Below are 27859 nucleotides of genomic sequence, written 5' to 3' on the forward strand. Positions count from 1 at the left end.
GCCGGGAGCTCTTCCCCATCCCTCGCTCGCTCGCTCGCTCGCGCCTCGCTCTCAGAAGCTCCCGGTCCAGACTCACGCCGGGCGCTGTCCTTTCAGCACCACGAGCTCAGCTGCGGAGGGCAGACTCCTGGCTGGCCTCCTCCGTCAGGGAATTGCCTTGGATCTGCTCTGACCCCCCAGAGTGCGACGCAGTAAGTAGGCATTCGATCGTGGCCATCACCACTCCCCAGTATGCCCCCACCTTGCGCGCCCCTCCCCCACCCCAACTGCTCTGTTGGGTCTAAGACAACATCCCCCCAGCAGAACTGACAGAGAAATTCAGTGGTGCGGGCTCTTGGGGGGGTGCGCGGTACTAAGCCCTCTTTGACTTCTGTGGGAACTGGAGGGGCATAAGGGGGGTGCTTATTGAGTTGGCAATCTTGCAGTATGGGGGTGGCCAACTTTCCGTGGAACCCAAGAGAGCGAGGCATTTGCTAGATGCCCAGTGTATCAGATTTGATCTTGAGGCAATGGGGACGGCGGGGCGGAATAGGAAAATGGGATTGAAAGCAGCCCTTTTTGTTCGAGGAAATGGTATCGCCGATGCCATCTCCATGTCAGAGAAGAGGCACCCCGACACTGAGACACTGCATGTATTTATTGTATTTCAGAGAGGACGCAAAGGGGGAAAATAAACCCCATAAACAAGATTAGCACCCGGGCTGGGCAGATGAAATGTTCCCTCCTGCGGGGCAATCCTAAATAATAGGATTTTAGTTTGCACTACAAATCAGCTTTTTCACTGAGATATGTGTCTACATGGGCTCTGGGGTCTTGGATGTGTGTGTGTGTGTGTGTGTGTGTGTGTGTGTGTGTGTGTGGCTTTGCTTTCAGTTTTCCAAGTGTGAGGTCTGTTGAACCCTCTGGGCAGGTGGCATATTTTGATGATGAAAGAAGTTTTCCTGGATAATGAGAATTGTGTCAGGAAATCTAGCGGAAGAACACTGACAGGTCTCTGAACTGGAAGGCGCCAGAGCGGAGCTGTTGAGGACAGCTATTTTCGCTGTTTTCTCTGCCATCAGCCCTCTCTCCCTGCTTCCCCTCCTGCTGTAACTCGAATCCCCCTGCTCGCCCTAGGTCAGGGAAGACAAGCAGAAGGATGGTGAAGCTCAACGGTACCCCCAGCGAGAAGGCAGCCAAGCCGCCTTCGGTGGAGGATGGCTTCCAGACTGTTCCTCTCATCACCCCTTTGGAGGTGAATCACTTGCAGCTGCCTGCTCCGGAAAAGGTAACGCAGATTGCTCTTCTCCATCTCAGGATCCCCCTCATCTCAGGAAATAAAACAGCCTCCGAGCACCCCCTCCCCAAAGCTGCTCATCCCTCCTCCGCCGACTCGGTCCCTTTTCTTCCAGAATATACTTATTCCTTCCAGAGACTCGACCTCTCTGGTGCTATTTCATATGTATGGTAAGTGTTTGCTCTTTGTTTGGTTTCATTTTCCGTCTCCATCTCTGTGGAGATGGCAGAGAAAAGGAATGTCTCCCTTGGAAAGTTGAACCATAGGCTAATCAGCTGCGAGGGGCCACAGGGGGAAATGGTGGGGTGGGACAGGTGTTTCTCAAATTGACAGGTGGTGGTTGGAAGATAGAATTGGCTGCAACCCAGCAAACCTTTACTTTGCCCCTGCTAAGGTTCTATCCCTGTGCTCAGAGTTGGTGGTAAAATGACTACAGAATCACTGAACACTCTCCAGTTGAACATTTGCATGGGCTGGAGGGAGGACGGGGGAAGCATCTGAATTCTACTGGGGTGGGGTGGGGCCTGGGAGAAGAGAGCGTCTGCATTTGGCTCTTAAAGGTGAGTCGGTTCCTTCCAGCGAGGCCTGGGGAGGCCGTGGTAGGAGGCAAAGGACAGGCCTGTGCAGGATGTGGAGGGTGAATGGTGTGGCTGGAGGGGAGTGTCTTTGGGGAAGGCGTGGCTGGAAGCTGGTGGCTGGCTGATGGCACATCTCCTGACATGGGAGTAACCCACGGAGAGTGGAGGAGGGCATTTCAGGGGGGGGCGACACCCAGGAGGTGCTTATCACACTCCCCAGGTAGGAGAAGCTTCATTGTCTGGGGCCCACCCAGGAGGGCCTGGCAGTTTTTGTGTCTGAGCTTTTGTATGCCTGGGAAGAAAAAGATTGGGAGGCACAGGATGAGACCCCTGGCTTTGGAGCAAACAATGGACCAGTCCGTCCGTTTGCTTTGGCTCCTTGGCCTCTCCAGGAGGGCGTTGTGTGTCTTAAGCACTGGGAGCTGTAGCCAGTGAGCAGAAGAGACGGCCAAGTCAGAGAGAAAGGCCTGGTGATGGGTGGACAGTGTTAGTCCATAGGAGGTGGTGCCCAGGGCTGGGGGGAGGGACGGAAATCAAGGCTCCTCTTGCCATCCTGAGAAATGGAGCAGGTCTTGAAACATAATGATGGAACAGGTGATTAGTGCCAAAGATACAGAAGGCATCAGCGTTCACTGAGCAGCTGCTATTTGTATGAAAAGTGCTTCTCAGGGCTGGACTGCTGGAATCACCCAGGGAGCTTTAGAAAAACAAAAACCAAAAAAAATCCCACTCTCTGGGCCATACCCTACACCAATGAGAGCAGTACCTGGGGGATGAGGTCCAGGTGCGTGGATCATGACGTCTCCCCACGTACCTTCCAGCTATGGCCTGTGTTGGGAATCTCTGCGCAGCATGTACTGGACCCCAGAGAATCGGGGACTGTGTGCTCATCTGGAGGAAGAAAGGTGAAGGGTCAGAAAATGGTGGTGCATTGTCCAAGCTCACATTGTTCAAGTTAGAGGAGATGCTGGCATCAGGAAATTGAGGTGAAGGCTGGGAGCTGCTCTTCTAGTTTGGGGAAGTTCCAGGAAATGTCTTTATTCTTTAGCCACTGACTTTAGTCATGATCATCTGCGTGTCCCTGAGAGGTAGAAAAGGGGGAAGTCACCTCCCCTTCTCCCCTACCACACACACACACACACACACACACACACACACACATACACACACACAGACCCCTCAGGCCATCTTTCCTGACTTTCGTGGAGGGCCCACCTGCCTCCAGGGCTTTGTGCTCTCCTTAAGAGAGAGGAGACCAACCCCCTAACCACTGGGCAACCAGTCCAGAGGTGCCAGAGCTGCCCACAGAGCCCACAGGACAAATGTGCCGGGATCTACAGCACAGAGATAGAAAGCACTGTGCCCTGAAAAGTGCCAGTCCCCAGAGATGCACCCACAGGTGCACGGTGAACATGCCTCAGAGGTTTCCAGTGAGGTGCTGACTGCTCCTCGGGGAGGTGGGAGCACAGTCCAGACATACACAGTGGCCAGAGTGCAGCCAGACTGGCCGGCCGTGTGCGGGGCATAAGGCCCCCGGGAGAGGACAGTGATGGTGTTCCGGGGGCTTCCTAAGAGCCCAGAGCTTCGGGAGCCGCAGGCCGCACATGCTCCGTGCTCACTCCTTTCTTGGGCTCCTTTGTCGATGCCGCATCAGTTTGTGAGCCTGTGTGTGTTCTCACAGTGTTCTCCACGCCACGCTACGCCACTTTCTCTGCCCAGTTCAGTAGTTCAGAGACGCCCTGGAAGGGAGTTGTTACCTTCACCCAACTCCTGAAGCTTCTGCCACTCACTGGTAGAGTCATGCTCCAGCGTTAGTGAGCAGCCGGGCTATCAAATCAGACCCTCCCGCCCCAGCAGGCCTGAGCTCCATGGAGGTAGTTCCCAGTGCAGGCCTCTGAAGCTTACAGAAGGCCACCCAGAATGCCGGGAGCGTTGAGGTTGATGAACCTTGACCTAGAGTTTTCCACACCTTCACATTGCTTTCTCAAGGTAACTTAAACTACTGCCATTCACCACCATTTCTTCCTGGGAGACCCTTCCCCTTCTCTGGCTATGAGTCTGATAACCAGAACTCGTCTTCCTAAACTCTGCTTATGTGGTGGCTCTCCCAGACACCTTCCTCACCTTCCCAGTAAACACTGCTCTGGCCATACTCATCATATTTATCTTCTTACCCACTCATTCACTCAGCCACCTGCCCGCCCACCCACCCATCTACAAGTCTACCTGCCCTTTGTTCATCCATCTGTCTCTTCATCACCCCACCCATTCACCTGCCTATCTGTCCATCTCTCACCCATAACCCATCCATTCTCCATTCATCCTTTATCCAACCTTTCATCCCTCCATTCATCCTACCATTCACCCACCTGCTCACCCATGTCTATCTACCCATATACCCACCCATACTTCCAGCCATCCATCTCTTCATCTACCCATTTAACCATCCCTTCACCCACCCCCCCATTCACCTACATGCCTGTCCATCCCTCATGCATCCACTCATTCATTCTTCCAGTCTTCCATTCATTTATCCAACCTTTTATCCATCCATTCATCCCACCACTCATCCCATCTGCTCATCCGTCCATCTACTGCCCACTCATCTATCCCCCACTTAACCATCCACCCACCTACCTTCCCCCTTTAACAACCTATTTGTCTGTTTATCCATCCATTCACCCATCCACCCATCCATCCATCCATCCATCCATCCATCCATCCATCCATCCATCCATTCACCCTCCATTCCTCCATCTGCCCATCCATCCAGCACCATCCCACCACTTACCCATGCATTCTTCATTCACCCCCCGGTGTTGAATACCTCCATGAGCCGTTCGGGGCTCTGCATCTATGGCCCTGTAAGTCAGGCACAGCTGCTGCTGTCCTAAAGCCTTCCTGGTGGGGCCGAGGAATTCACACAAACCATCGCACAGCCGGAAGCCCGTAGCCGTGCACGTGAGAAGGGCTCGGAAGGCATCACACGGTGTGGGGAGGGAGGAGAGGAGCAGACGTAGGGGGCCCTGATTCTGAAGGGGACACCTGGAGAGAGGGTTGGTGTGGGGCTTGCGGGGAAGATGGAGCTGCGGGGACAGGCCTGGAAGAAGCTGGAGGAGCCGCCAGGCGCGGGGGCCTGGGGAGGTGATTCCCTGAGGATGCTGCTTCAGGTGTTTCCTGAGGGGCTCACAGCAGGTAGTCGCAGGGCCCTGTTTCTGCTGTAGGAAGGGCCACTGGGGTGCCTCCAGGATGAGGCCCTGCCGGCGCTTTTGGTCTGCCTCTCACCTTCCAACCCTTCCCAGTAAACACTGCTCTGGCCATACTCATCATATTTATCTTGGGAAGGTCGGGGACCCTGGGGGAGGGGGCAGGGAGGGTGGCATTTGGACACTTCTATTGTATGCCCGACATGTTTTTTGGTCCCTGGAGTGCCATGCTTGTTCCCCCAAGCCAAGGTGATAGTTTCCTGCAGCCCAGCAGACAGGTGGGAAGGCAGGCAGGGGCGGGGGCTGGGGGCAGAGAGATCAGCCAGGAGGCCTCTGCCTTCAGGGTGATAACGGCGGCAGTGTCGGTGGGGGACCTGGGGCAGGGACAGTGCGGTGGGGAGGTAGCTGGGTTTGGGTGGGTGCCATGCAGGGAGGAGATGTGCCCTCCTCGTCCCCTCGGGGCCTGACTCGCCCTGGTCTCGGGAGCCTTGGCAGAGGGGAATTCTGGGTGAAACCACCCCTTCTCCCTCGCTTTTCCTCATTGCTGGGGGAACAGGACTGAGCTCTGCATAATCAGGTGGCTTTCTCTTGGTCAGAAGGATGAGCTTTGAGAGGCTGGGCCCGTTTCCACGTCAGCCGAGGAGGTGGCACCGAGGGCTGAGCACAGGCTCTGCACGCGGGAGCCCCGGGTTCCGTCCCCAGCACTGTGCCGGAAATAGCACACCCCACCTCAGCACTGCCAGCTCTGGCCCAAGCCCCTCCCACCAAGATCACTTTCCATCCAACCCCGGGACACGAGCCTCAGTGCCTGGGTTTAGTCTGAGTGACCCCAAAGTGCAGACATTCCCCGTGTGCCATCCCCCTTAACTGTGCTCCCCCCTGGGTGCAGAAACAGGCTGTGAGGTGGTATGCAGTGAGACACAGCCCCGCCTTGGCAAACCTCCAGGTGGTTTGCCAGCTTGGCAAGGCAGCCGCCTGGCTCTGGGCAAATAGTTCCTTTCCTGTTACTAAATCTTCACAGGTCCCGGGGGAGCGTGGCTCCCCTGCCTTTGCTGGGCACCCCTCAGTTCTGCACGGGTGGGCCACATGCAGCCAGAGGCAGGAGAGCAGGTCCAGCTCCACTAAGCTCTAGTTCCTGTGTGACTTTTTTACAGTGGCTTAACCTTGCTGGTCTTGGGTTTTTTCCTAGCAGTCAGACAAGCTTGCTCTCCACTGGGCAGAGTTCCCCAGCTTCCATGGGCTGTCCAAATAGTCCCTCTGAAGTGGACATTCGGGGGAAACAAGTGGGGTTTCCAGGGCAGTGGTTCAGGCACCAGGCAGGGTGATCTGAGCCAAGGAGACCCCGCTCCTGCCACCGAGATCTGAGCGCCCTCCTGGGCTTCCTCCTAACTTGGCCATGACGGGGGGCTCTGTGCCCCTCTGGGAGCCGTAGGCGCTGAAGCCCCCCTGCCCCAGGGCACACAGCAGGCAGGCCGCAGGAGGGTGGCAGCGGAACCCGCCTGTTCTGCACCCCCAGTGACAGGCTCTGCATCACCCCGGATGTGGCCTGGCTGAGCATTCCAGCAAGGAGAGACATCCCAAAGAATCCTCCCTCCTCCAGATCACAGAGTGCAGGGCTCAGTGGCCAGAGCGCGTGCTTTGCCTGGGGCGGCCTGGGCGCAGGCAGAGGTGAGAGGAGCCCCTGGGTACTGCCCTGTGTCCCTCAGGCAGGCAAACGGATGTCACTTAAAAGAAAGCCCAACTTTCTCCCCATCTGATTGATGGAAAACAGTGTGACTGGGTCAGAGCCACAAGCCAGGACGGGCCGGGCTTGATTCCGGGTACCATATATGGCCCCCTGAGCCCCACTGGGTGTGGTCGAAAAACCTGAATAATAGTAACAACAACAACAATAATGTGCCTGGTGTTGCGAACCCGGGGAGAGCAGGCCCCCCACTTCTCTCTCAGGAGATCATTTGTTTGCCATGCGTTTTCAGAGCTTGTGTTGACACGACTGAAACTTTGGGGCTGTATCCGTCCTGGGAGCAGTGCGATTCCCACTAGCAGCAAGTCATCCTGTGGGTCTGCGTTTTCCCAACATGCTGGGACCTATGGATAAATGTGTAGCGAGAGAAACCGGGCCCCACTACAGCGTTCGCCGAGCTTGGGCTGCTTATGTAATCTCTGGCGCACAGCCGGCCTGCCGGGCGAGGTCCTGGAGAAGCCCGTGTCACGGGCGTCACTCAGCTCAGGAGCCCGGGTGCACAGCTCCATGGCAACCTGCTCTGCTGGGCCTTGATCCTTTAAGACACAAAAGACAGAGGAGGTGAGGGAAGGTCGGGGACCCTGGGGAGGGGGCAGGGAGGGTGGCATTTGGACACTTCTATTGTATGCCCGACATGTTTTTTGGTGGCTTTTTATTTTGTCACCACGAGCCTCTCCTGGTTTATAGAACAAAGCAACCACACAAAAATCATCCCCAGAGAGATGACTCAAATGGCCCGGCCCATGCCTGGCAGGTGAGAGATCCCAGGTTTGATCCCTGCACTTCTTGGTCTCCACCAGTACCTGAGCACTGCCCAATCTGACCACTGGACCATCAGGCCCACGTTGCAGGGCTAACCATTGCCCACCCACTCCCATCCCTCGCCTCCTGTCCCCCCGAACCCTTATAAATAAAATCCAGTTTTACTTATAACATTAAATACTGGTGGAGGGAAATTGACTGGTAGCAAGATTGGCGCAGGCACATTGGCCCGTATGGTCCCCCTGAGCACCGCCAGGAGTGACCCCTGAGTGCAGAGCCAGGAGTAAGGCCTGAGTACTGCTGGGTGTGCCCCCCAAAATAAATAAATAAATAAATAAATAAATAAATAAATAAATAAATAAATAAATAAATAAATGAAAAATAAAGGATGTAAAGATTTTGACACTCACAGGCACATCATATGGGGGTTCTCCCCACTTTCCCTCCTCCTCCTCCTCCTCCTCCTCTTCCTCCTTTTCCTTTTTTTGTCCTCGAGAAGGGCATACCCAGAAGTCCTCAGAGGCTACCCCAAGTCTCTGTGCTTGGGGATCATTCCTGCTAGAGCTCAGGGGACCGTGCAATGCTGGGATCAAGCCCAGACCTTCTGCGTGCAAGGCCGGTGCTCAGCCCACGGTGCTCTCTGGCTCCCTGCAGGTCCCCAGCCTTTTCTCCCAGAGCCCCAGGCTGAGGGGACAGTCCCCCTCTCATGTTTCACCCGCAAGCCCAGCTAAGACCATGGCTTTGCTTTGTTTGGGGTCACAGCACTGAGCACTGACTCCTGGCTCTGGGCTCAGGGGTCATTCCTGGAGGGTCTCAGGGGACACAGTGGGGTGCCGGGGAGCAAACTCAGGTCAGCAGACTGCAAGGCAGGTGCCTGGCCCAGTGCACTCTCTGTCTCCAGACCACTGGGCTCTAACTGACCACTTCAGTCCACCCCGGGGCCTTTCCATGCGGGAGTCTCTTCACTACTGATAAATCTGGGGGGCTGTTATTTTAAAATCGTATGATCTGGTGCCATTGGAGCCACCATGGGTTATCTGGCCCTGCTAGCGAAGCCAGGGGGTGGGGTGGGGGACCTAAAGGGGCAAGGGCGTCCTTCGGGTGAGTCCTTTATCCCATGTTCCCAGTGCCAGTTGTGCCCAGCTCCGCACTCCCTGTGTGCCACAGGAAGAAGGCACACAGTGCTGGGGCCGACTCCTGACTGTATGCAGTGCCGGGGATGGAAGCTGGAAGCACGCGAGGCAGACGCCTTGCCCACTGCGCCATCTCCCCCGTCTGGAGGAGTGTGTGTCACATGCAGTGGTACTCGGCTGGCTCCTGGTGGGTTCAGGGGACCCTACGGAATGTTGGGGAGTGAACCTGGGTACACCGCATGCAAGGCAAGTGCCTTCCCCGCTGGACCACTTCTCCAGACTGGGTGGTTTAGTTTTGTTTTGAGGCCACACCTAACAATGGTTGGCCACTACTCCTGGCTCTGTGCTCGGGGCTCACTCCTAGGGATGCTTGGTGGGGCTGGGGGGGGGGCGGTCAGCTGTAGTTTCTGGGGATCCAACTGGAATTAGCCATATGTGAGGCAAGTGGCTCCCCTGCCGTGCTCCCCCCAGCTGAAAACACTTTCTCCGCCACATGGCCTTTGACAAGGCTGGCGTTGCTGTGGTCTAGAAAGCTGGCATTGCCCACCCCCGCTGAATAACAAGAAAAGTAGGAAGAGCTTTTCCTCTCCTGCCTCCACCTGTCCCCACCCCCCAGATTCTTACTCAGGGTGCTGCTCTGGCCCACACCCCCACCCTGCCACCGCCTCCCCAGTGGCAGAGAATAGAACCTTTCTTGGCAATGTATTCGCATTTTTCTCTCCGCTTCTGCAAGCTGATTCTTCCAACTTAGGATTAGGTCGCAGTTGGCTACCGTTTATCATTTCACTTTTTACTGCAAAAATAAAAGTGGGAGACTGTTACTGTGTCTCCTTTTGTAGAAGGGATGGGCATCGGAACACCCCATGAAGCTCCCAGTGAAAGAGCTGGTTGGTTTTAGGGTCTTGGAGGTGCTACCCCACTTCTCCTTGCTGCACCCGTCGGGCAGGCCAGCCCTTCCCCAGCTCCTCCTTCTCAGTGTGTCTTCAGGGGGCTTTGGGGAACCCCTGTCCTCCACCTATCTTAGCACCTGGCCATGCCCTTCTGCCAACCTCGTGGATGCCCCCGGAGGCCCATTTGCGGGTGTTTGCCAACCTGCACATGGTCCCCTCCACCTCCAAAGTGCTTTTCCCTGGGCTTGGGGGAGTCCAGAACAGAACAGAGGTGGCAAGGCCAGTGTAGCACCTTCTGGTGAGGGGACACAGCCCTGCAGAAGGGGCCCGGGGAGGGCCTCTGGGGCCATCCTGGAGGAAATGGGAGCTGGTGAGAGGAGAGATTGGAGGGGAAGGCTGGGGACTGGGGCATTCTCATGTGGGACTGGGCATGAGCCATGTGGGAACACAGCGGCCTTTGAGCTGGGACCTGTCAGGAAGACAACGAAGAGACTGGGGTGATCCAGAACTCGGGAGGACAGAGGCGGCCCTGGTCTGAGACAAACACTGTCCAGTGATCCGAGTGCCAGTGAATGGCCACAGGGACCCCAAGACCCGCCACCAACGCTTACATGCAGATCTAGGAGCTGCAAGGGAACTGGGATCCCCCAGAGGAAACCCACACAGACATGGCGTGTTGGGCCCATGTCCGCACCACACAGACTGGGGGTCCCGGCTGAGAATGGTTCGGTTTGTCTTTATTTGGGGCCGCACTCAGCAGTGCTTTGGGGACATTCTCAGCTCCATGCTCAGTGCTGGCGCTCAAACCAGTGCTCCTGTGTCTGCTCCAGCCTATGGAATACCTCTCTGGCGTCTAGAGCCAACCAAACTTGAAGTCCAGTACACGGGCCCGAGGATGCTGGGGCTTGTCTCAGCCTCCCCAGACAGTGCTCTGGGGCCTCCAGGTGATGCCAGGACTTAGAACCACTCTAACCATTGTCCTAGGAATGATTTTCCCCCATCCCCAGTGCCATGTTGGCGCCACAGTGAATCAAGGACATCAGCGTACAGATGTGTGACGTGGGGAACATGTGCGGAAGGCTGAATGCCAGTTCGTGAGTGTTTCTGAGAATGCTTATGCAGAAAAAGTAGCAGGCCCTGCAGGGCTCTGTACCTCCTTGTGGCCTGGCACTCGGCCTGGCGACCGTCAAACATGCCTGGGCACCACGATTTGTAAAGTGCACGCCGTGTCGCTTGGCCTCGGGAGAACGTGGCAAAGCAGAAAGCCCCCGCCTAGGGCAGAGCACGGGGATTTGCCCTTCCACGCGCGCGTGCCTGGCGGGCACTCCTTGGCTATGTCACACGCCGAGAGAAACGTGAAATGCCCGTGTCTTTGCCTTGACCCTGTGCTTCGTGCCGCAGGAGTGGGCTTCCTTTGGCTTGTTTGTCTGTTCACACGTCAGACCCTTCCTCTTTCCCCGAGACAGCAAGGTCAGGAGCTCATAACAGCCTTATTCTGGGCTGGCTAGGCAGGACCCCGGGCTGAGACATGCCAGTGAGACCGTGAACATATATGAAGGGTATCAGGAGTACTCGCTGGTGACTGATGGAATGCTGGGCGCCTGGGCTGCGAGAACTTCAAGCCCTACACAGCCCTGTGAGCTGGTTTGGGCCGTGAGAGTTCTGAGCCGCAGAAGGCTCGGAGACAGCGCTGGCATCTGAACCAACCCTCGCACTCGGCTCCCTTACAAGACAGACCATACCACTGCCCTCCCCAGCAGCTGAGAATAGCCCTAAAGACTCTGTGCCACCCTCATTACCTTCGTTTTATTTTATAGACATTATTTTATTATATGTTATCAAGTACAGTAGTACTTATTATGTAATATGTAGTATATATTCATTGCTACCATGTTCCACTATATAACATTAATACAAAATATTTTATGGTTTATAAATATAAAAATAGTTTCATTTTTATTCACACCAAATATGAGGGTTGTTTTTGTGTTTTTTTTTTTTTTTAATTTCCTAGGGCAAAGAGGCTATGCTTTGGAATGGGAAGGGGAGAGAAAATGGAAAGACTAGACGGTTCCCCTCCCCCAGGCCCCTCCCTCCCCAGCCTCCTGCCCTGTTTGGCTGCGTTTCCCCTGGGGAGAAGCTGGGCTTGCTTTCCGGGTTGTTTGTAGGAGCAGATTGCAGGAAGGGAAAGTAAGCCACAAGAGCCGACTCCATGTCTGCAAGTGGGTTCTCCATATGTGTGTGGGAACATGTTCTCGAGGGGCTGGGCCCCAGAGCTTCCCTGTGGGGCACACAGAAGAAGGGGACGCACGCGGATCCCATCCTCCCCCACGCGTGGTCGCTTCCTCCCCCTCTCCTCTGCAAACTGCACGCCGCAAGGCTGGTGCTCAGTCCTCACGGGCTTGTCAGAAGCTTCTCGAGGAAAACTTTCCTGCCAAACCCTGACTGACGTCTAACAAAACACAGTGGGGGTTTTCGGTGAAAATTCTGTCCATGTTAAGCTCCAAAGGGTGCAGGGGGAGCCCAGGGGGCCATTTCTCCCTCTGCGCTGAGTAGCCCGGGCCAAGGGATTCGGCACCTCTAAGCTCCGTTTCCCTGGGGAGGGAAAGGCATAGTGCTGGGGTGTCACAAAGGTGTTTGAAGCGCTCAATCCGTCTGGACCGTCAGAGCGGTGCCCATTTAGCCCTCCAAACAGCCTTGTTCCGTGGGGTTCGGATTAGTCCATACGTTGCAGGCAGGCGCCCCCTCTCCCCAGATCTCAGGTAGTTTCTGGATTCCCATGACACAGTAGACTCAGTGATAGTTATTGACGATCTGTCAGGCTTATTTTTTTTCCTCCCACGCTGCCTACACAGTAGGTTGGCACACTATATATGTCTTGGCAGGCTCACAGCGTAGCTGGGTAAGATACGAACAGCCTCTGCAGAGGCTTTAGGCTTTGGGAAAAAGAAGACATTGCAGCAAGCCCCACAGCCCCTGTTGCTCTGCTCGCAGCTAGCCCCTTCCCTGGGTTGGAAGGACGCGTATTTGCTAAGGGGTTGGGGGACGTGCACTACCTTGTTCAGCTCAGGAGTACAGTCGTGGTCTCTGCCAGTGATGGCATTTTCAGCCACCTCAGACCTCCCGACAAAACCGTGTCTTTGCCTTCAGTGTGAAAACACTCGTATCCCCTGGTGGGGTCAAGTGGGTCATCACTCTCCAGCCATCTCAGAAAAAGGAAGTCGGTGTTTGCAGACAGAGCAGATGTTTCCTATCTGGCCCTGAAAGCCAGAGGCAGGGCTGGAGCAATGGTCAGGCACTTGCATGTGGTCAACCCAGGCTCTATCCTCCGCATCCACTCTGAGTGCAGAGCCAGGGATAAGCCCTGAGCACCACCGGGGGTGGCCCCCAAACAACACAACAACAAAAAAGACACCTGGAAACAGGTGACCCAAATAAGCCCTCGGGTTGTATCTGTGAGGCCGAGAACTATTCCAGGCCATTTCCAACACTTCTGTTTCCTGGTAGCATTTGAAAGGGGCGGGTCTTGATTTTTCTAATCTCTTGGCCAGTGTTTTCCCCAAGTGTACATTGCCAGCCCCAGCCCCAGGGCTGCTGGAATGTTCTAGGAGGGACAGTTACCACCTCAGGTGCTGTTGGGGGAACCAAAGGGGCTGTTTTAGTTTGTTTGCTTAAAGAAAGGGTTCTAAGAGATCTTTTTTCCTGAAAAGAGGGTGATAGGTCTGCTCTCAGTGATGTATAATAAAATGTATAATGAGAGAGAGAGAGAGAGAGAGAGAGAGTCAGGTCTCCTGTGTGCTAACACTGGTTGAATATTTCAGGTGATTGTGAAGACAAGGACGGAATATCAACCTGAGCAGAAGAACAAAGGGAAGTTCCGGGTGCCAAAAATCGCCGAATTTACGGTGAGTTCTTGATAGTGTGAGAGAGTAAAGGTGAGGCTGGCCTCAGCCAGCTGGGGCCCCTGGGGCAAGGTGGCAGGTACCACTGGCAAGTGGAAAAGAACAGCAGCTATTTTTAGTGGATTTCTCGAGGCCACATTGTCTGGGTCACCAAATCTAATGGAATCACAGAGCCAGCCTCTTGGGGACTGCTGACACTCTCCTCTGGCCCCAAAGGCTGGGGTATTGTCACCTCTGAGAAATGTCACCAGGGCAGGGAGAAGCAAAGCCTCGGCATGCAGATGGCCTGGTATGATCTCTGGTCCTGCTGACCTCTTGGGCACCCCAGGTAGAGCCATAGTGGTCCCCACGCCCCCGGAACGGCCCTCCCTGCAACCAGACCCGAGGGGCAGTCACCTCTCTTGGCCAGGGAGGTGGTTCAGCAGTGACCTCGACACAAGACCCCTTGGGTTCGATCCCCAGAGAAACGTGTTTCATTTCTTCCTCTGCCCATCCCCTTCTCGCTCTTTCCCTTCGCACGGTGGGTGGAGGTGGTTGCAAGCAATGACAGAAAAGAAAAGGAAAAGGAAAAAGGGCTAGAATAGCTGGCTTCGTGGGACTTCACTGCCTGTGGCTTTCTCTTTCCGGCTGCAAGGGCCTAGGGAGGATGGTCTTCGGGAAGAGTAGCGTGATGGAGAGAGACTGGGGTTCAGGGAGGATGAGGATGCAATGAGGCACTGAAAAGGGAAGTGGAGTTGGGCCCAGTCACTTGGGACTTTTCTGCTAGGAGAGAGAGTTGATGCAAAGGCCCTGCAGCAGCCTCCAGCTCTGCCCAGGAAGAAAGGGAAGAGGGGGGCAGCCCAGCCGAGTGAGCAGAGGGCTGCACCCAGGGCTTACTCCTGTCTCTGTGCTCGGGAGTCACTCCTGGAGTGGCTTGGAAGATAACAGGGGGGTCACATGCAAGTCAAGCCCCCTCCTACCCACCGTACCATCTCTCCAGTCCAAACATGGTTTTAAAGGAGCGGAATGATCTCTTACTTTGGGGATAGAATGTTTTCATTTCGCTTAACTGATTGTGGGGTGGCATGCCTGATGGTGCTCAGGAGCGACTCTGGCAGTGTGCAGGGCCCCCGCGAGGTGCTGGGATGCAAGGGCAGGGCCCCACCCTCTGTGCTACCCCTCCAGCCCCTGTTGCTTGAGCTCTGGCTGGCAAATCCCAAGGCGGCTGTAGGGAAGTGCTGGTACCTTTGGCTCTGTGCGGGTCGAGGTCTTCTTCCAGCCTAAACCCATGGGTTTTTTCTAGTACTCTTAAGATTTTCTGGTGGGTTCGATTTTAACCTCTCTGAGATTGTCCAGAATAAGAGGGGAGGTGGGGGGCAATGCACGTGCGAAGGGCAGTTTGCTCATTGTCGTGTGACCTTCCAGCAGCCCTTTTTCTCCCTGGCGTGGGAGGCTCCTCTTCCGAACAGTCTTCCCAGGTTTTTTATTTCATTATTTTCTTCTTTGGGGGGTTGAGCCTGGCCGTGCTGTAGGTCCCTCTCCGGTGGCGCTTGGGGTTCGTGCGCTGCTGGTGGAGCCTGTCACGTGCCCTCAGAGCCGTCCCCCGGCTCCTCCGGGTGGTCTTGTTTCACTCCTGCACTTTCCGTGCACTGTCTGGCGGTCATCGGGCGTGGAGACACCAGGTTACCTGGACGGCCAGTGTGGGATGCGCCTGAAACTCGTCCTCCCTGCCCACGCCAGCCCGCCAGCCCTCTCTCAACAGCTCCCACCCCATTCTTGGTGACTGGCTTTTCCAGATAAATGTTAATATTCTTTCCTAAGTTTTCCCAAAACTTCTACTCCTCTTCCCTTTGGATTACATAAATGCAGAGACTAATTTGAAGGAAAGTTCTGTCTTTGTATCTTGTCTCCTTGGAAACAAGATTGAACTTTGCATCTGCCAATGTCTTCTTTCAATGCTCTCTGTTGAGTTTCAAAAAAATGAACTCTACAGTTCTTATTCAGTTTACTTCAGAAGATTTAACCGACTATTTTGGGGGTTGATGCTATCAAAGGGACCTTTTCTTTCATTACTTTTTTTTTTGCAACGGTGATTATTTGTACTTAATAAAAATGCTTTTGAATTCTCTCCATCCATTTGCCACCAGGCACACAGCTTCCCTTATCTGATAATCTGTTTTTTTAAAAAAATCGACCCCTTGGCCTTCCAGTACATCTGATTATAGTGCCAGCCCGTCATGTTAACACGCTTTCCTTTTGGGACCGTTACTTTTCTCATGTCGGTTTCTCTTTCCGGGTTCAGGCTCCTGATGTCACTTTCTTGCCCAATTGCTTTGGCAAGTGCTTTGAGAGCTGTGCTTTCCTCGCATCTCACACTCCCCTCCGGACAGCTAGCCCCCCCAGAAACCTCCTTGTCCCCTGTGGGAAGGATTCCGTGGTTTGACACTACCCTATTGGTGTCAAAAATACAAAGCCAGGAGACCTGCCTGTCTGTACCTTTGAGTGCCAGTCCACATGGGAGTCTTCAGGCCTGGCCATCTCCCTGGGTGCTGCTTGCCAAGCCACATTTCTACTTCACATGCTCTTTCTGTAACTTTTACTTCACGAATAGGATGTTTCTGGGTGTGTCTGTGTTGCCTGAGTCGGGTATGATGTCACCTTTATATTGAGTTTTGTAAAAGGAACGTGCATTTTCTTTCTCCCTTTGGTGGGAGTGACCGAGCCTGGCAGTGCTCTGGGCTCACTCCTGGAGGAGCTCAGGGGACCCGATGTGGTGCTGGGGAGCAAACCCAGATCAGCTGTGTGCAAGGCAGGTGCCCTGCCTGCCCCCATGCTTTTCCTCTCTCTGTCCTCTAGGAAGTTTGGAAGAGTAGACAAATACGGGGTTTTGGATCCAATCTCAGCTTTACTGTTACTGGCAAGGTGGGTAGTTCTCAGTAGATAGGGGAGAATAGCTGAGCAGAAAGAGCCTTCTTGGGAAAGCTACCTTGGGAAAGGTCTTGAGGCTGCACAGTGAAATACTTGCTTATCCCGTTCTTCATAGCAGTGGCCTTTGGCTGCCTTTTCCAAGGTGGCCCCAGTCTGTCACAGCTTTTATAGAGGAGCTTCCATGTCCCAGGGCAAATGCAGGGGCAGCCATCTCGGATGTCCCCAGGATGTTGTTGACCTGTGTCTCCAACTCCACCCATGAGCATCTGCTTCCCAAGTGCCACCGTTTGTCCTTGAGTCTTCCTAGAGCCTGGCTTTGCCGTACCCGTCACTTTGGGCCACACTGTCCCATTCCTGCATCTTCAGTGCCACCCACACAGATGGGGCACCCACTCACTCCATGTCTGATGCTGGTCCAAAGGTCCCTGGAGCAACTACCGCATCTGGTGATTCTTAGGGGCACTGCTATATTTCACCGGGTAGCAACCCCACAGTCATCATACCTATGTTCTTAGTCATACCAGCACCAAAAAATGGTGCTCAGAGTCTATCCTTGGTCTGCACTCAGGGATCACTCCTGGCAGGCTCAAGGGGTCCTGTGGGGTGCTGGGGATGGAACGTGGCCCTGCTGCCTGCAAGGCCAGAGTCTTAACCCCTGTAACTGTCTCGTCAGCTCCACAGGTTGTTTTAAGCTTCACATACAGGTCTCACATACTTTTGGGAAAGAGAAAATTGGCATGAAATTGGCAGTTCCATATGACCTCAACCTAGGTAGTACTCGGTAAATCTGTAAATCTGATCTGTTCTTCCCCACCCACCAGCTCAGTAGCAGAGACCCCTGGCTCATCTCCAGCCAAACTTCCAAAGTGGGGTGTGTGTTGTGTGTGTGTGTGTGTGTGTGTGTGTGCGCGCGCGCGCAGTTCGGAGACAGTGCTAGGGTTATTCTCAGCAGTGCTCAGGGAACCTTGAGGCGCTGGAGATAGAGCCCAGAGCTCCCTCCCGTAGAGCACACGCGCCAACCCATTGAAGTCCTCTCCCCAGCTCCTCAAAGTGGCTTAGAAGAGGAATTTGGGGCCACATCTAGTGGTGCTCAGGGATCACCCCCTGGTGGGGCTCGGGGGACCTTCCGTGGTGCTGGGAATCAAACCTGGGCCGTCCATGTGCAAAGAAAACACCTCCCCACTGTCCTGTCTCTCCATTGGTTTCTCCGAAGCAAATTTCACAAACTGAAGTGGAGGCAGAGGTGCGAACAGTGGCTCTCGGGCCCTGTTAGTTCTCTCGGCATCCCTCGAGCTCCCATTTCAACTAGGACCTTCCCTGAGGTTGCCTGTTCACGCTGAGTTTCATCCTCGCACCTTCTCGCCCTCCCTGCCACCACGGCTCTGTTGCAGCTGCCCTTTCTGCCGGGACCACCCTCTCCCCCGCCACCTTTCCAGGCAGGCGCCATCCCTTCCTTTGAGGCTCCCCCTCCACTCCCCAACTCCGTCCCCTCTCACCTACTTGGGGAAGCCTCCCCTCTGCTCGGCTCTGCGTCACCCCCACGTCCCGGGCTTCTGGACTCAGCCTGCTCCCCCAGAGTCTTCGATTGGGAATGATTCGTCTCGGGGTTCCCTGGCTTCAAGAGGAATGAGCTTTTCCTACCTGCCAGTTCCCCAGGGAGCCTTGGGGAAATTGTCCTTTAAAACTTGGCCAAGAAGACCAGTGGCCTTTCTGGGCTGTGGGCGCCAGCGGGGAAAGCGTGACCGACTCGCACCTCACAGGCGACGGCCCTCTTCGGGGACTCGATTTATTTCCAAGCAGATTGCAAATGGGGGCCCGGGCTGGGCTCACTCACCTTTCCAAACACCTGCCCCCCATGAGGCCAGGGCACCTGCTCATGATGACTCGTGACTGGCCGAGCAGCCTCCAGGCCTTGCCAGGGAATCGCCAGACACTGCCTTGGATGGCAGCGGGGCAGGGCAGGGCTCCAGACAGGCCTGGAAGGGGACCCAGATGGCCTTCCCAGCTGCCCTGCAGCAGGGGCATCTTGTAAGCACTTCCTCTGGGGACGGAGAGCCAGGGAAGAGCTGTGTCCCAGGCCCCCATGTTCCACAGAGCCACCTGCACCTGCGCTGGGGGGTCTATCTCTCCTCCGAGTCTGGACGTGGGACACCATGAGGAGCCCGGTTCTCTAATTTTGGGGGGAGGGGCACACCGGCTAGTGCACGGTTAGGGCCACATGGGGCTATAGTCCCCTAACGGGGCTCAGGGCTCACTCTGCATGTTGCGTTTCCTTGAGAGCAGATCGGCTTCTAAGCGCCCAGGCCAGCCCCTCACCCCCAGATCCAAGGAACAGTGGCCCCAGCCCTTCCCACCAACCTGCTGCAGGAAACCGGAGATTTATCTCCCACACCAGCTGCACCCCATCTCCCCGGTGATGATCCCCATTTAAAGCCCACTTTTTCTCTTTCAAGGACCCTGCAAATATTAATGAATTCCTGGCTCCCGCCAGGATCACGCTGGGACACACACATACACACACACACACACACACACACACACACACACGCTCACACACACGCTCACACACATGCGCGCACACACACATGCTCACACATGCACATACACGTGCACACACACGCAGACACACGCTCACACACACATGCTCACACACGCACACACACATGCTCACACACGCTCACACACATGCACATGTGCACACATATATGCACACACAAGCACACCACTGCATCTGTCTCTGGTGTAAAAGAGGCGCTTGAATTATTGCTCATATAATAGTTTGAGGCTTTTCTCTCCTGCAGTTCACTCCTTCTCAGGATTCCTGGGGGACCCTAGAGAATGGGGCTCCCTTCAGGGATCGGGGGGGGTGCCTCCACAGAGCATGAAGGCCACTGGGGGAACAGAAAGGACCTTTGGCTCGCTGCCGTGTCCAGTTGCAGCCCGTGCCGAGGAAGACTGGAGAGGCAGGGAGGGGCCGTTCTCTGGGCCGCCTCCCGGGAGGGAGCTCCAGGTTTTCCTTGGAGGGGTTGAGTCGGGAGCCACACCCAGCAGTGCTCAGGGATCACTCCTCTCTGCTCAGGACTCACAGGCTTGGGCTCTGGCTCCCCCCTCCCTCCCGGCTCTGTGCAGAGGGGAGGAGGGGAAAGAAAATCACCTTCCCCGCCACCAGTTCTGGGGATGGGGACGTGCCCCCCACACCCAGGGGCCCAGGGGCCAGGCTGGCCAGTCCACCTTGGCCAGGCTGCCCAGTGCTGCCAGCTTGCTCCTTTAACCTCTTTCCTCTGCAAGACCCCCCTCACCCACCCTGCTGGAAAGTGTCTGGGGGTGGAGGGGGGGTGGGAAGGCAGAAGTGGGGCTTCAGATCCTCCCTTCCCCTGCGTTAGTGGGTGGGTGCCATTGTGGGCTTGGCGAGGATCACGCCTTCCCTGTAGCAGAAAGGGAGGCCCTTGGGGGGCCTGGTGGGGACAGTCCTCAAGCCCCGCCACTGGCCTCACGCTGGCACTGGGCGGAGAGGACTTCAGATTTTCCAAGCCCATTTGGCTGACCTGATTCCCTTTTTTTTTTCTCTCCTTTTATCAAGTCTTCTGCCAAGAAAGGGGATTGAGGAATGAAAGTAGCTCAATAGAATGAGCTATCTGGGCTGCGGAGCCGCGTCTCCATGGAGACGGGTGCTGGCAGGTGGTTGGGAGAGAACCCAGCAGAAGCTTCCAGAGGGCGAGCCACTTGCCCAGGCCCCACCCCAAGCCAGTAAGTGTCCAGCTGGTCATTCCCACTAGACAGCTGGACCCTGGACTGTCCTGTCCCAGCTCGGGGCTGCAGGAAAGGGGACCCAGGGGCCAGGCTGCCCGGGTCATGGTGCCGCCAGGTCTCGCCCTCTCCACTCGAGCCCAGCTGGAAGCTTCACTCTGTCTCGGATGGGAAAGGTGGACGCCCGCCCGGGACCCTCCCCTTCACCCTTCACACCCTTGCGGGGGCCCAGGAGGCTGATCTAAGGAGGGCCCTGTTTCCAGGCCTGGTCCTGGCCTGGCAGACGGCAGGAGGGTGGGGGCTGCTTCCCACCCCCGTGTCTGCTGTGATCTTTATTAGAGTCACTTTCCGGGTAAGTTCCGCTTCCTGGCACTGTGGCCAGTCAGTGTTGGTCGGAGGCTGCAGACTCGGTCAGGCCGGACGGCGGTGAACCGAGAGCTGCAGCCTCCCCACCCCCCACCCCCGACTCCTTCCTCGTCCGAGTCATGCCGTGCCCTTGGGGACGCAGCTGCCAGGCAGGGACAGGGCCCCGCATGCTCTTTGGAGCGCCGCTGCCACTGGCCCTGAGCGTCGGTGGGTGTCTCCTGGACTGGCCACGGCGAGGCTCCACGGCGAAGGCACCCCCCCTCGTAAGCGTGGAGTTTGGAGCTCAGCCCCCGGTGCCCCCCACAGGCCGAGCACATTCCTGGTAGCCCAGCCGTCAGGGAGCCCACCACTGCGAGGACCCCCACGCCTCTCCTCAGCGAGCACTGCCGCTGAAGGGAAATGGGTGTGAGCACTGTGGCCAGGAGCACGGCCCAGGAAGCGCTGGTGCACCGGGTGTGTCCCAGGCCCGAGCAGCTCTAACGGAGCGTAAGCCTGGGCAGACACTGCCACACGACAGACATGTGGCCCCCTGGAAGGGACGTGAGGGAGGAAAGGGGAGACGTGTGGGACAGAGCAGTGAAGCAGGGAGGGCGTTTGTTTGCCTTGCACGCAGCTGACACAGGCTCAGTCCCTGGCACCTCACAGGGTCCCCCGAGCCCCACCGGGAGTGATCCCTGAGCACAGAGTCAGAAGTCAGCCCTGAGCATCACTGGGTTCCCCACCCCAAAAAAAAAAAATAAACCCTGCCTTTTCTTTTGGTCTAGTAGCTGCAAAATATGGGGCAGAGGTAGGTGGAGATGGTTTGGGGTGGGCCTAAGGCGTGTGTGGTTGGTCCGGTGAGTTCTGAGTTGCTGGGGAAACTGAGGCCCAGAGAGGACGGGGCCATGCTCAGGATCACACTCTGCCTGGGTGACAGCTGAGACGGAGTTGACTCAAGTTGACGTTGGGGCCGGGCTCCCTCGGCACTCTGGCCGCCCAGCCAGGAGGGAAGGGTCGGAGGGCAGCAGTGGGGCCGAGGGGCGCCCCGGGGCTCTGACTCTCGGGGTCTGCTCTCCTCCAGGTCACCATCCTCGTCAGCCTGGCGCTGGCCTTCCTTGCCTGCATCGTGTTCTTGGTGGTCTATAAAGCCTTCACCTACGACCACAGCTGCCCAGAGGGCTTTGTCTACAAGGTAAGGGGGGTGGGAGTCAGCACGAGGGACCCCTCCTCCTCGGTGTCCAGGTTTGGGGGGCGGGCAGATGGTTCCTCCTATAGATGGTGGAAAATGCGATGTGTTGGGTCCGAGAGCTAGGGCAGAGGGTCAGGCACTTGCCTTGCATGCAGCCATCCCTGATTCCATCCCTGGGACTGCAACAGGGTCCCCTGCCCACTGCCCCAAGCCCCACCAGAGGAGCCCTGAGCACAGAGCCGGGAGTGGTCCCTGAGCACAGAGCCAGGAGTCAACCCTGAGCACAGAGCCAGGAGTCAACCCTGAGCACAGACCCAGGAGTGAGCCCTGAGCTCAGAGCCAGGAGTCAGCCCCAAGCAGGGCCAGGGGTCAGCCCTGAGCACTGAGCCAAGAGTCAGCCCTGAGCACAGATCCAGGAATGGTCCCTGAGCATAGAGCCAGGAGTGAGCCCTGAGCACAGAGCCAGGAGTAGTCCCTGAGCACAGATCCAGGAGCGGTCCCTGAGCACAGAGCCAGGAATGAGCCCTGAGCACAGAGCCAGGAGTGGTCCCTGAGCAAAGAGACGGGAGTCAGACCTGAGCACAGAGTGGGGGTGTGAGCCTTGAACACAGAGCCAGGAGTGGCCCCTGAGGCAGGGCCAGGAGTAAGAGCTGAGCACCACCAGGTGTGGCCCAAAAACCAAGATCTAAAACAAACAAACAAACAAAAAAACGTATCCAGGGCTGCAGTGAGACAGGGTGGGGGTGAGGGCACTTGCCTTGCTCACGGCTGACCCAGGTGCAACCCCCAGAACCTCATGGGCCCCCCCCAACACCCCAGAACTGATCCCTGAGCCGGGCACAAGCCCCGGGCACGGCCAGGTGTGGCCCCAAGGCCAGCCAGCGGGGTCTTGGGCGTGAGTGCGGGGGAGGCGCGTCCCCCTGCCCGGGCGCCCCTCACCCCGTGCCCCGCCCCCAGCACAAGCGCTGCATCCCGGCCTCGCTGGACGCCTACTACTCGGCGCAGGACCCCAGCTCCCGGAGCCGCTTCTACACGGTCATCAGCCACTACAGCGTGGCCAAGCAGAGCACCGCGCGGGCCATCGGGCCCTGGCTCTCGGCCGCCGCCGTCATCCACGAGCCCAAGCCGCCCAAGACCCAGGGCCACTAGAGCCCGTCCCGGGGGCGGGGGCCGGGGGGCGGCGGAGAGGGCCCCACTCCGGCCGGGCGGGCTCCAGTGGCGGGCGGCACTGCCCCCGGGGCGCGGGCAGGTGCTGGCGGGCGGGCGGGCGGCGGGGGCGGGCGCGACCCGCGTGCACTGGAGTTGTCAGAACCCCTCTTTTCCCCTCTCGGTCCCCAAGTCGGGCGCGTGTACAAAGGCATGTTTCCCGTTGATTGTTCCCACATAAAATAATCTCACCACGACGCTGCTCCACCTTCCTGAGGTACCTGGAGGAGCCCCCCAAACCCGAGCCCCCGGCCCCCCACACACAGACCCCGCCAGGGGCACCCTGGCTGCCCGGGGAGGAGGGGAAAGGGCAGCCTGTGGGCCGCAGCGGGGGGTGGGGGGTGGGGGGGGTGCAGGGGCTGGTCAGACCCCCAGAGAGGCAGGCAGGGGCTAGGGGCGCCCCGAGGGGCTCATGGTCTCAGAGGGGGGCCCCCGCCGGGGTTGGCAGAGCAGGCTCCCGGGCCGGGGCTCCCCCCGCTGTGGCTGACCCGTGATCAGCAGAGATGGAGCGTGGGGGCGGGGACGGGCTTGCAGCCTCTCAGCCTGGTGTCCCCCAGCCCCTGCGGGACTGCCCATAATCAGGGGCCAGGCACGGGGAGCCGGGAAGGGGCAAGGGGGGCAGCAGGGAGAAAGGGAACAGGCAGGCACCCCCACGCCCCTCGGGGCCAAGAGCAGCCCCGGATCCCTCTCTGCCCCAGCTCCTAGCTCAGCTCGTCGGAGCCCCCGCTGCCTGGACCCACCCGCCTCCCTGGAGGGCCCCGCGGGGCCTGGGGCGCACTCGGTGGCTCAGGCAAATGGAGGGGCCCCACGTGTCTCCGCTGGTGGCTTGCTGTCACCCCAGCTGTCAGACGCTCTCCTCACCTGCTCCTCGCCCCTCCTCGCCCCTCCTGGCCAGCAATCACCTGTAAATTCATTGGGCTTCCGAGGCAGAACAGCAAACGGTCTGTCCGTCCATCTGTCCGTCCCCCTCCCCCGCCCCCTCCCCCGCCCCACCCCCTCCCCACTGCCGAGCGCTTTCGAATTCCGTGGTTGTAACTTTCGTCAGTAGGTAGCTGAGACTGAGTCTCTCTCGGTGTGATTCTTGAACTTCTCGGGCAGGGCACCAATAAAGATAGACGTGTCTGAGAGCCTGGCTTGCTCGTCTGCCTGGGGCCGGAGGGCGGGGGGTGCCAATACTGGGGGAGTGGGGCATGCTGGGGGCGGGGTGGGGCGGGGGAGTCTGCGTGTGTCCTGTTCAGCTAGGGCTGGAATTGGGAGGGGGTCCTCTGCCTCGGGGCGCCTCCACTCCCGGGGCCAGGAACGACACGGGGACCAGAAATGGGTCTGGGGGATTGACCCTTGAAATCAGCAGGCGCAGGCATAGGCCTGGGTAGACTGAGGGCACCACTGGGAGGTGGTGTGGGGTCTGGCCAGCAGCCTGGGGGGTGATGAGCCACGAACGCCCTCCCGGCTCATGCAAGGCTTCTGTGAGCTGTGGCCAGTGGGCAGGCGCCCGGCCCGTGGACAGTGGACAGACTGCCTGGTGCAGGCACCCCTTCCTCCTCAGCACGTAGGCTCAAGCCCTCTTGGCCTCCTGGGCACATGTGAAGACAAGGAGCCCTTAGACACTCCCTCCGAGCCCCCCAGTGCCCAGCCTCTCCTGCCGAGTCCTGCCGGGAGGGGGGGAACACTAGTCCCACCCTCTCCCTAGGCAGAACCAGGCTCCTCCCGTGGGGGGGGGGCGTGGAGGCGGCCCTTCAAGAAGGGGCTTTGACCCGGGAACACTGCCCTGGCTTGGATTTCTCTTTCTGCTCAGGGGATCCTGCGGTGCCGGGGATGGAACCCGGGGCTCCCACGTGCCAACCCCAGCTCCATCCAGCCCTCTGAGCCACTCCCAGGATGCGGGGTGCTGCTGGCTGACAGAGGGCAGGGCAGGAAACGGTCGTTGAACAGCACCTGTGGTGGTCCAGCTCGGGCTTCTGACGTTTCCATCATTCACTCGCCCTTGAGCCTCTCAACCCCCTTGCTGGAGGCAGACAAAGCCCAAGGCTGTCCCCCCAGAGCTGTTTTCCTTCCCCAGAGCTCCCATCCAGGCCAGGGGGTGCAGAGAGGGGGAGCTAAGGAGCCCCTGGGAAAGAGGCCATGAAGAGTGAACCCCAACACCCCTCCAGGTGGGCAGATGTTTAGGGAGATGAGCATTTTTCTGGAAGATTCCTTTCTCACATCTCTGATGGGTGGGTTCTAATCTGATGCTGAAGTCGGGTGAGAAAAGAAATAAACCCCAGTACACACACACACACACACACACACACACACACACACACACACACTATTTTTTTCTCCCCCTGAGAAGCATATGAGGCACCATCTCTTTAAAGGAGAGAAGAAGGATGCTCATAGCCCATGGAGGGAAGAGGGTTGGTTTCCATGGCAACGACAGTGTGGGTCCCCATAGATCCGACTCAGGCAGCGGGGGTGTTTCTCCAACTCTGCCCTTTTGTCAGGAATGATTTGTCTCGGAGAGCCCAGCCCCAGGCCTTCCGTGCGGGCCGCCCCCTTTCCGGACATTCTCCCGCGCTCCCCTTCATCCCTCTTGTTTTCTGTCTGGCCTGCTCTGCCTCCTCCCAGGATCAGTGCCTGCAGGAGGCAGACTGAGGACTGACGTCATTCATGTGCATTGAAATTCAATTTCCCTCCTCAAGACTGCCCGGCCCCGGCCCCCCTCGCCCTGCAGAATCAGCTGCTCGGGCCTTACTCCCGGCTCTGTGCTCAGGGAGCACTCCTGGTGCTGCCCAGGGGACCCTTGCGGTGCTCTGTGGGGATCTGGCATTTGTCTCCCTTGGGCTGATTTCGCTTACCCGGACCTCCTCTAAACTCGACCCACAGTGTTTGGGGAGGCAAGATGCCGTGAGCAGGATGCCAGAGAGTGCCCAGACCCCAACTTTATCCTCTCACCTGCCATCAGATTGGGGGGAGGTGCATTTGGTGGTGCTCGGGGACTCCTGACTCTGTATTCAGAGATCACTCCTGGTGGTGCTCAGGGGACCATATGAGGTGCCCAGGATCGAACCGAGGTGGGCAACATAAAAGGTAAGTGCCTCACTGGCCGTGCTCCCTTCCGATCCTCCCCCCTGACGGCAGGCAGGGCCTGCACAGGTGCACAGCCGCCTTTCCAAGGTGCCGAGTTCTTGGAACGGATGGGCCGTCGTTTGAGACCATCTCCCCCCACTGCGCCAGTCACCAGGTAACCTTGCCACCCCTTCCCGTGGTCGCTTTGCTTTGGGCACCACACCTAGCAGTGCTGGGGGGGACCCTGTGGGGTGCTGGAGACGGGACCCAGGTTGGCCGCATGCAAGGCAAGTGCCACTGCAGCAGCTGTCCAGCCCCAACCCTTCCACTTGCGGGTCCAGGTCCTGAGTTCAGGGACCCCCCCCCACCGTCCTTCTCACTGGATTCAGTGGACTCTGTCAGTCCCCACCTGGGACTCCTCATGGCCCTGCCAAGACCCCCAGGGCAGTCAGCTCTGCCCTTCCCCGACTGCCCTGCTCACGTCTCCCACACCCACCTGCAGACAGCGGATGTGAAGAGAAACCTCAAGCCCAAGAAGGACCCCTGAGTAGGAGCTGCCTGGGACCGTGCAGAGGGTCTCAGAGGAAAAAAGGCAATGGCGTGTCCAGGAGGAAGAGCACCCAGGGGCGAGGGTGCGACTTTGTCCCTGAGACATGCCGAAGGGCCCCCACCCAGATTTCCCCAGGGCTTCGGGGGCGCTGTCTCCTGCTGGGCCTGGTGGGAGGGTCAGGTAAGGGGACTAAGTGAAGTGGGGGACGGGGAGGGCGGTCCTCACGCTCGGACACTGTCCGTCCTCCCCTCTGCTCTGGCTAGTGTCCTTCCCAGAGAGCCCTGGGTCTGGCACCCCCTTTCTGGCTTGTGGGGTTCCCTTGCTCCCCTTCCTTCAGCTTCTCCGGCCCCTGGGTGACCCGCTACTTGCTCCCCGCAGCTGGAGGCAAACATTTGATTGGGAGAATGCTCCGGCGCTCTCTGTGGGTGATTTATTCCCTCCACGCAATTCCTGGAACTAATTAAAAACTGAAGACACAACACAACAGAGCACTGGAAGGGCTTAGGAGAGAGGATGAACAGGTTGTCGGTATGCGGCCGTGAGTCTGTCTGTGTCTCCGTGAAATCACCGGGGCTGTTGCAGTCTCTCAAAGGAGGTCGGGCTTCATGCTGTGGGCAGGGCTGGGGGCGTAGAGCCACTTCTGGGGAGGGGAAACAACTGTAATCGAGTGACCCCCATGAACCCAGAGGCCCTGATGGGTGCACAGTGAGTCATATCATTGGCACACTGGGCTCTAAATGAATGCATGATTGGCATACGCTTAGCTCTGAGTTTCCTGTGGCAGCAGAAGGCATGGAGAGAGGGGCTTGGGCTCCCCAGGGAGGAGGGAGCTAGAATTGGGGGATCAGATCCTCCCGAGAGATCTGGATCTACCTGATCCCAGCCCAGAGCAAGGCCCTCTTTCCACCAAACCTCTAAGTCATCCAATCAGGCCTCTCCGTTGTGATGGCGCAGCCGGCTCAGCAGGGAAACAGCTGCTGATGCGGTTGCTAAGCAACAGGCCCTGCACCAATCCCTGGCGACCTTGGCCCCTCCCTCCATCCAGAGCTGCTGACTTGGTGGTGGGTAAAGGGGTTGGCGAGAAAAGAGCTGCAAGAGTGAGAGAAGGGGCCTCCAAGCCCAAGGGTGAGTGGGCTCACGTGTGCTAGGGGGCCAGCACCACAGCTGCCGTGGATCAAGGGGCATGTGCTGGGCCGCGCTGAGCTCGGGAATTTTTACCATTTTCTGATACAGGTGTGAAGCCCAAGACTGGGGGAGGGAACGCAGCTTCTGCAGTTTCACCGAAGTGTTTGGTGCCAGGGGTAGAACCCTAGCTGTCAAGTCTGCCGTGCACACAGCAGGTTGGTTCCTGACCCACTTTATTATTTCTCCAACCC

At 57.6% G+C, this 27859-nt stretch overlaps 1 protein-coding gene across 1 annotated transcript; it reads left to right on the top strand.

Annotated features, from left to right (window-relative positions):
- NSG2 (neuronal vesicle trafficking associated 2) lies at positions 1-24012 on the top strand. Its single transcript, XM_004611486.2, has 5 exons — positions 1-191; positions 1117-1267; positions 13411-13494; positions 21572-21682; positions 22637-24012. The coding sequence occupies exons 2-5, from the start codon at positions 1139-1141 to the stop codon at positions 22826-22828; spliced, it is 516 nt and encodes a 171-aa protein (XP_004611543.1). The 5' UTR covers positions 1-191; positions 1117-1138; the 3' UTR covers positions 22829-24012.
- The last annotated feature ends 3847 nt before the right edge of the window (positions 24013-27859 follow it).

The sequence above is a fragment of the Sorex araneus genome, chromosome 2 (assembly GCF_027595985.1).
Source record: "Sorex araneus isolate mSorAra2 chromosome 2, mSorAra2.pri, whole genome shotgun sequence".
Taxonomy (NCBI): Eukaryota; Metazoa; Chordata; class Mammalia; order Eulipotyphla; family Soricidae; genus Sorex; species Sorex araneus.

Excerpts from the sequence above, each read along its gene's own strand:
- NSG2 (XM_004611486.2), top strand. The coding sequence starts at position 1,139 with ATGGTGAAGCTCAACGGTACCCCCAGCGAGAAGGCAGCCAAGCCGCCT. Across the intron at positions 13,495-21,571 it reads CAAAAATCGCCGAATTTACG|GTCACCATCCTCGTCAGCCT; the intron begins GTGAGTTCTTGA and ends GCTCTCCTCCAG. Across the intron at positions 21,683-22,636 it reads CAGAGGGCTTTGTCTACAAG|CACAAGCGCTGCATCCCGGC; the intron begins GTAAGGGGGGTG and ends CCCCGCCCCCAG.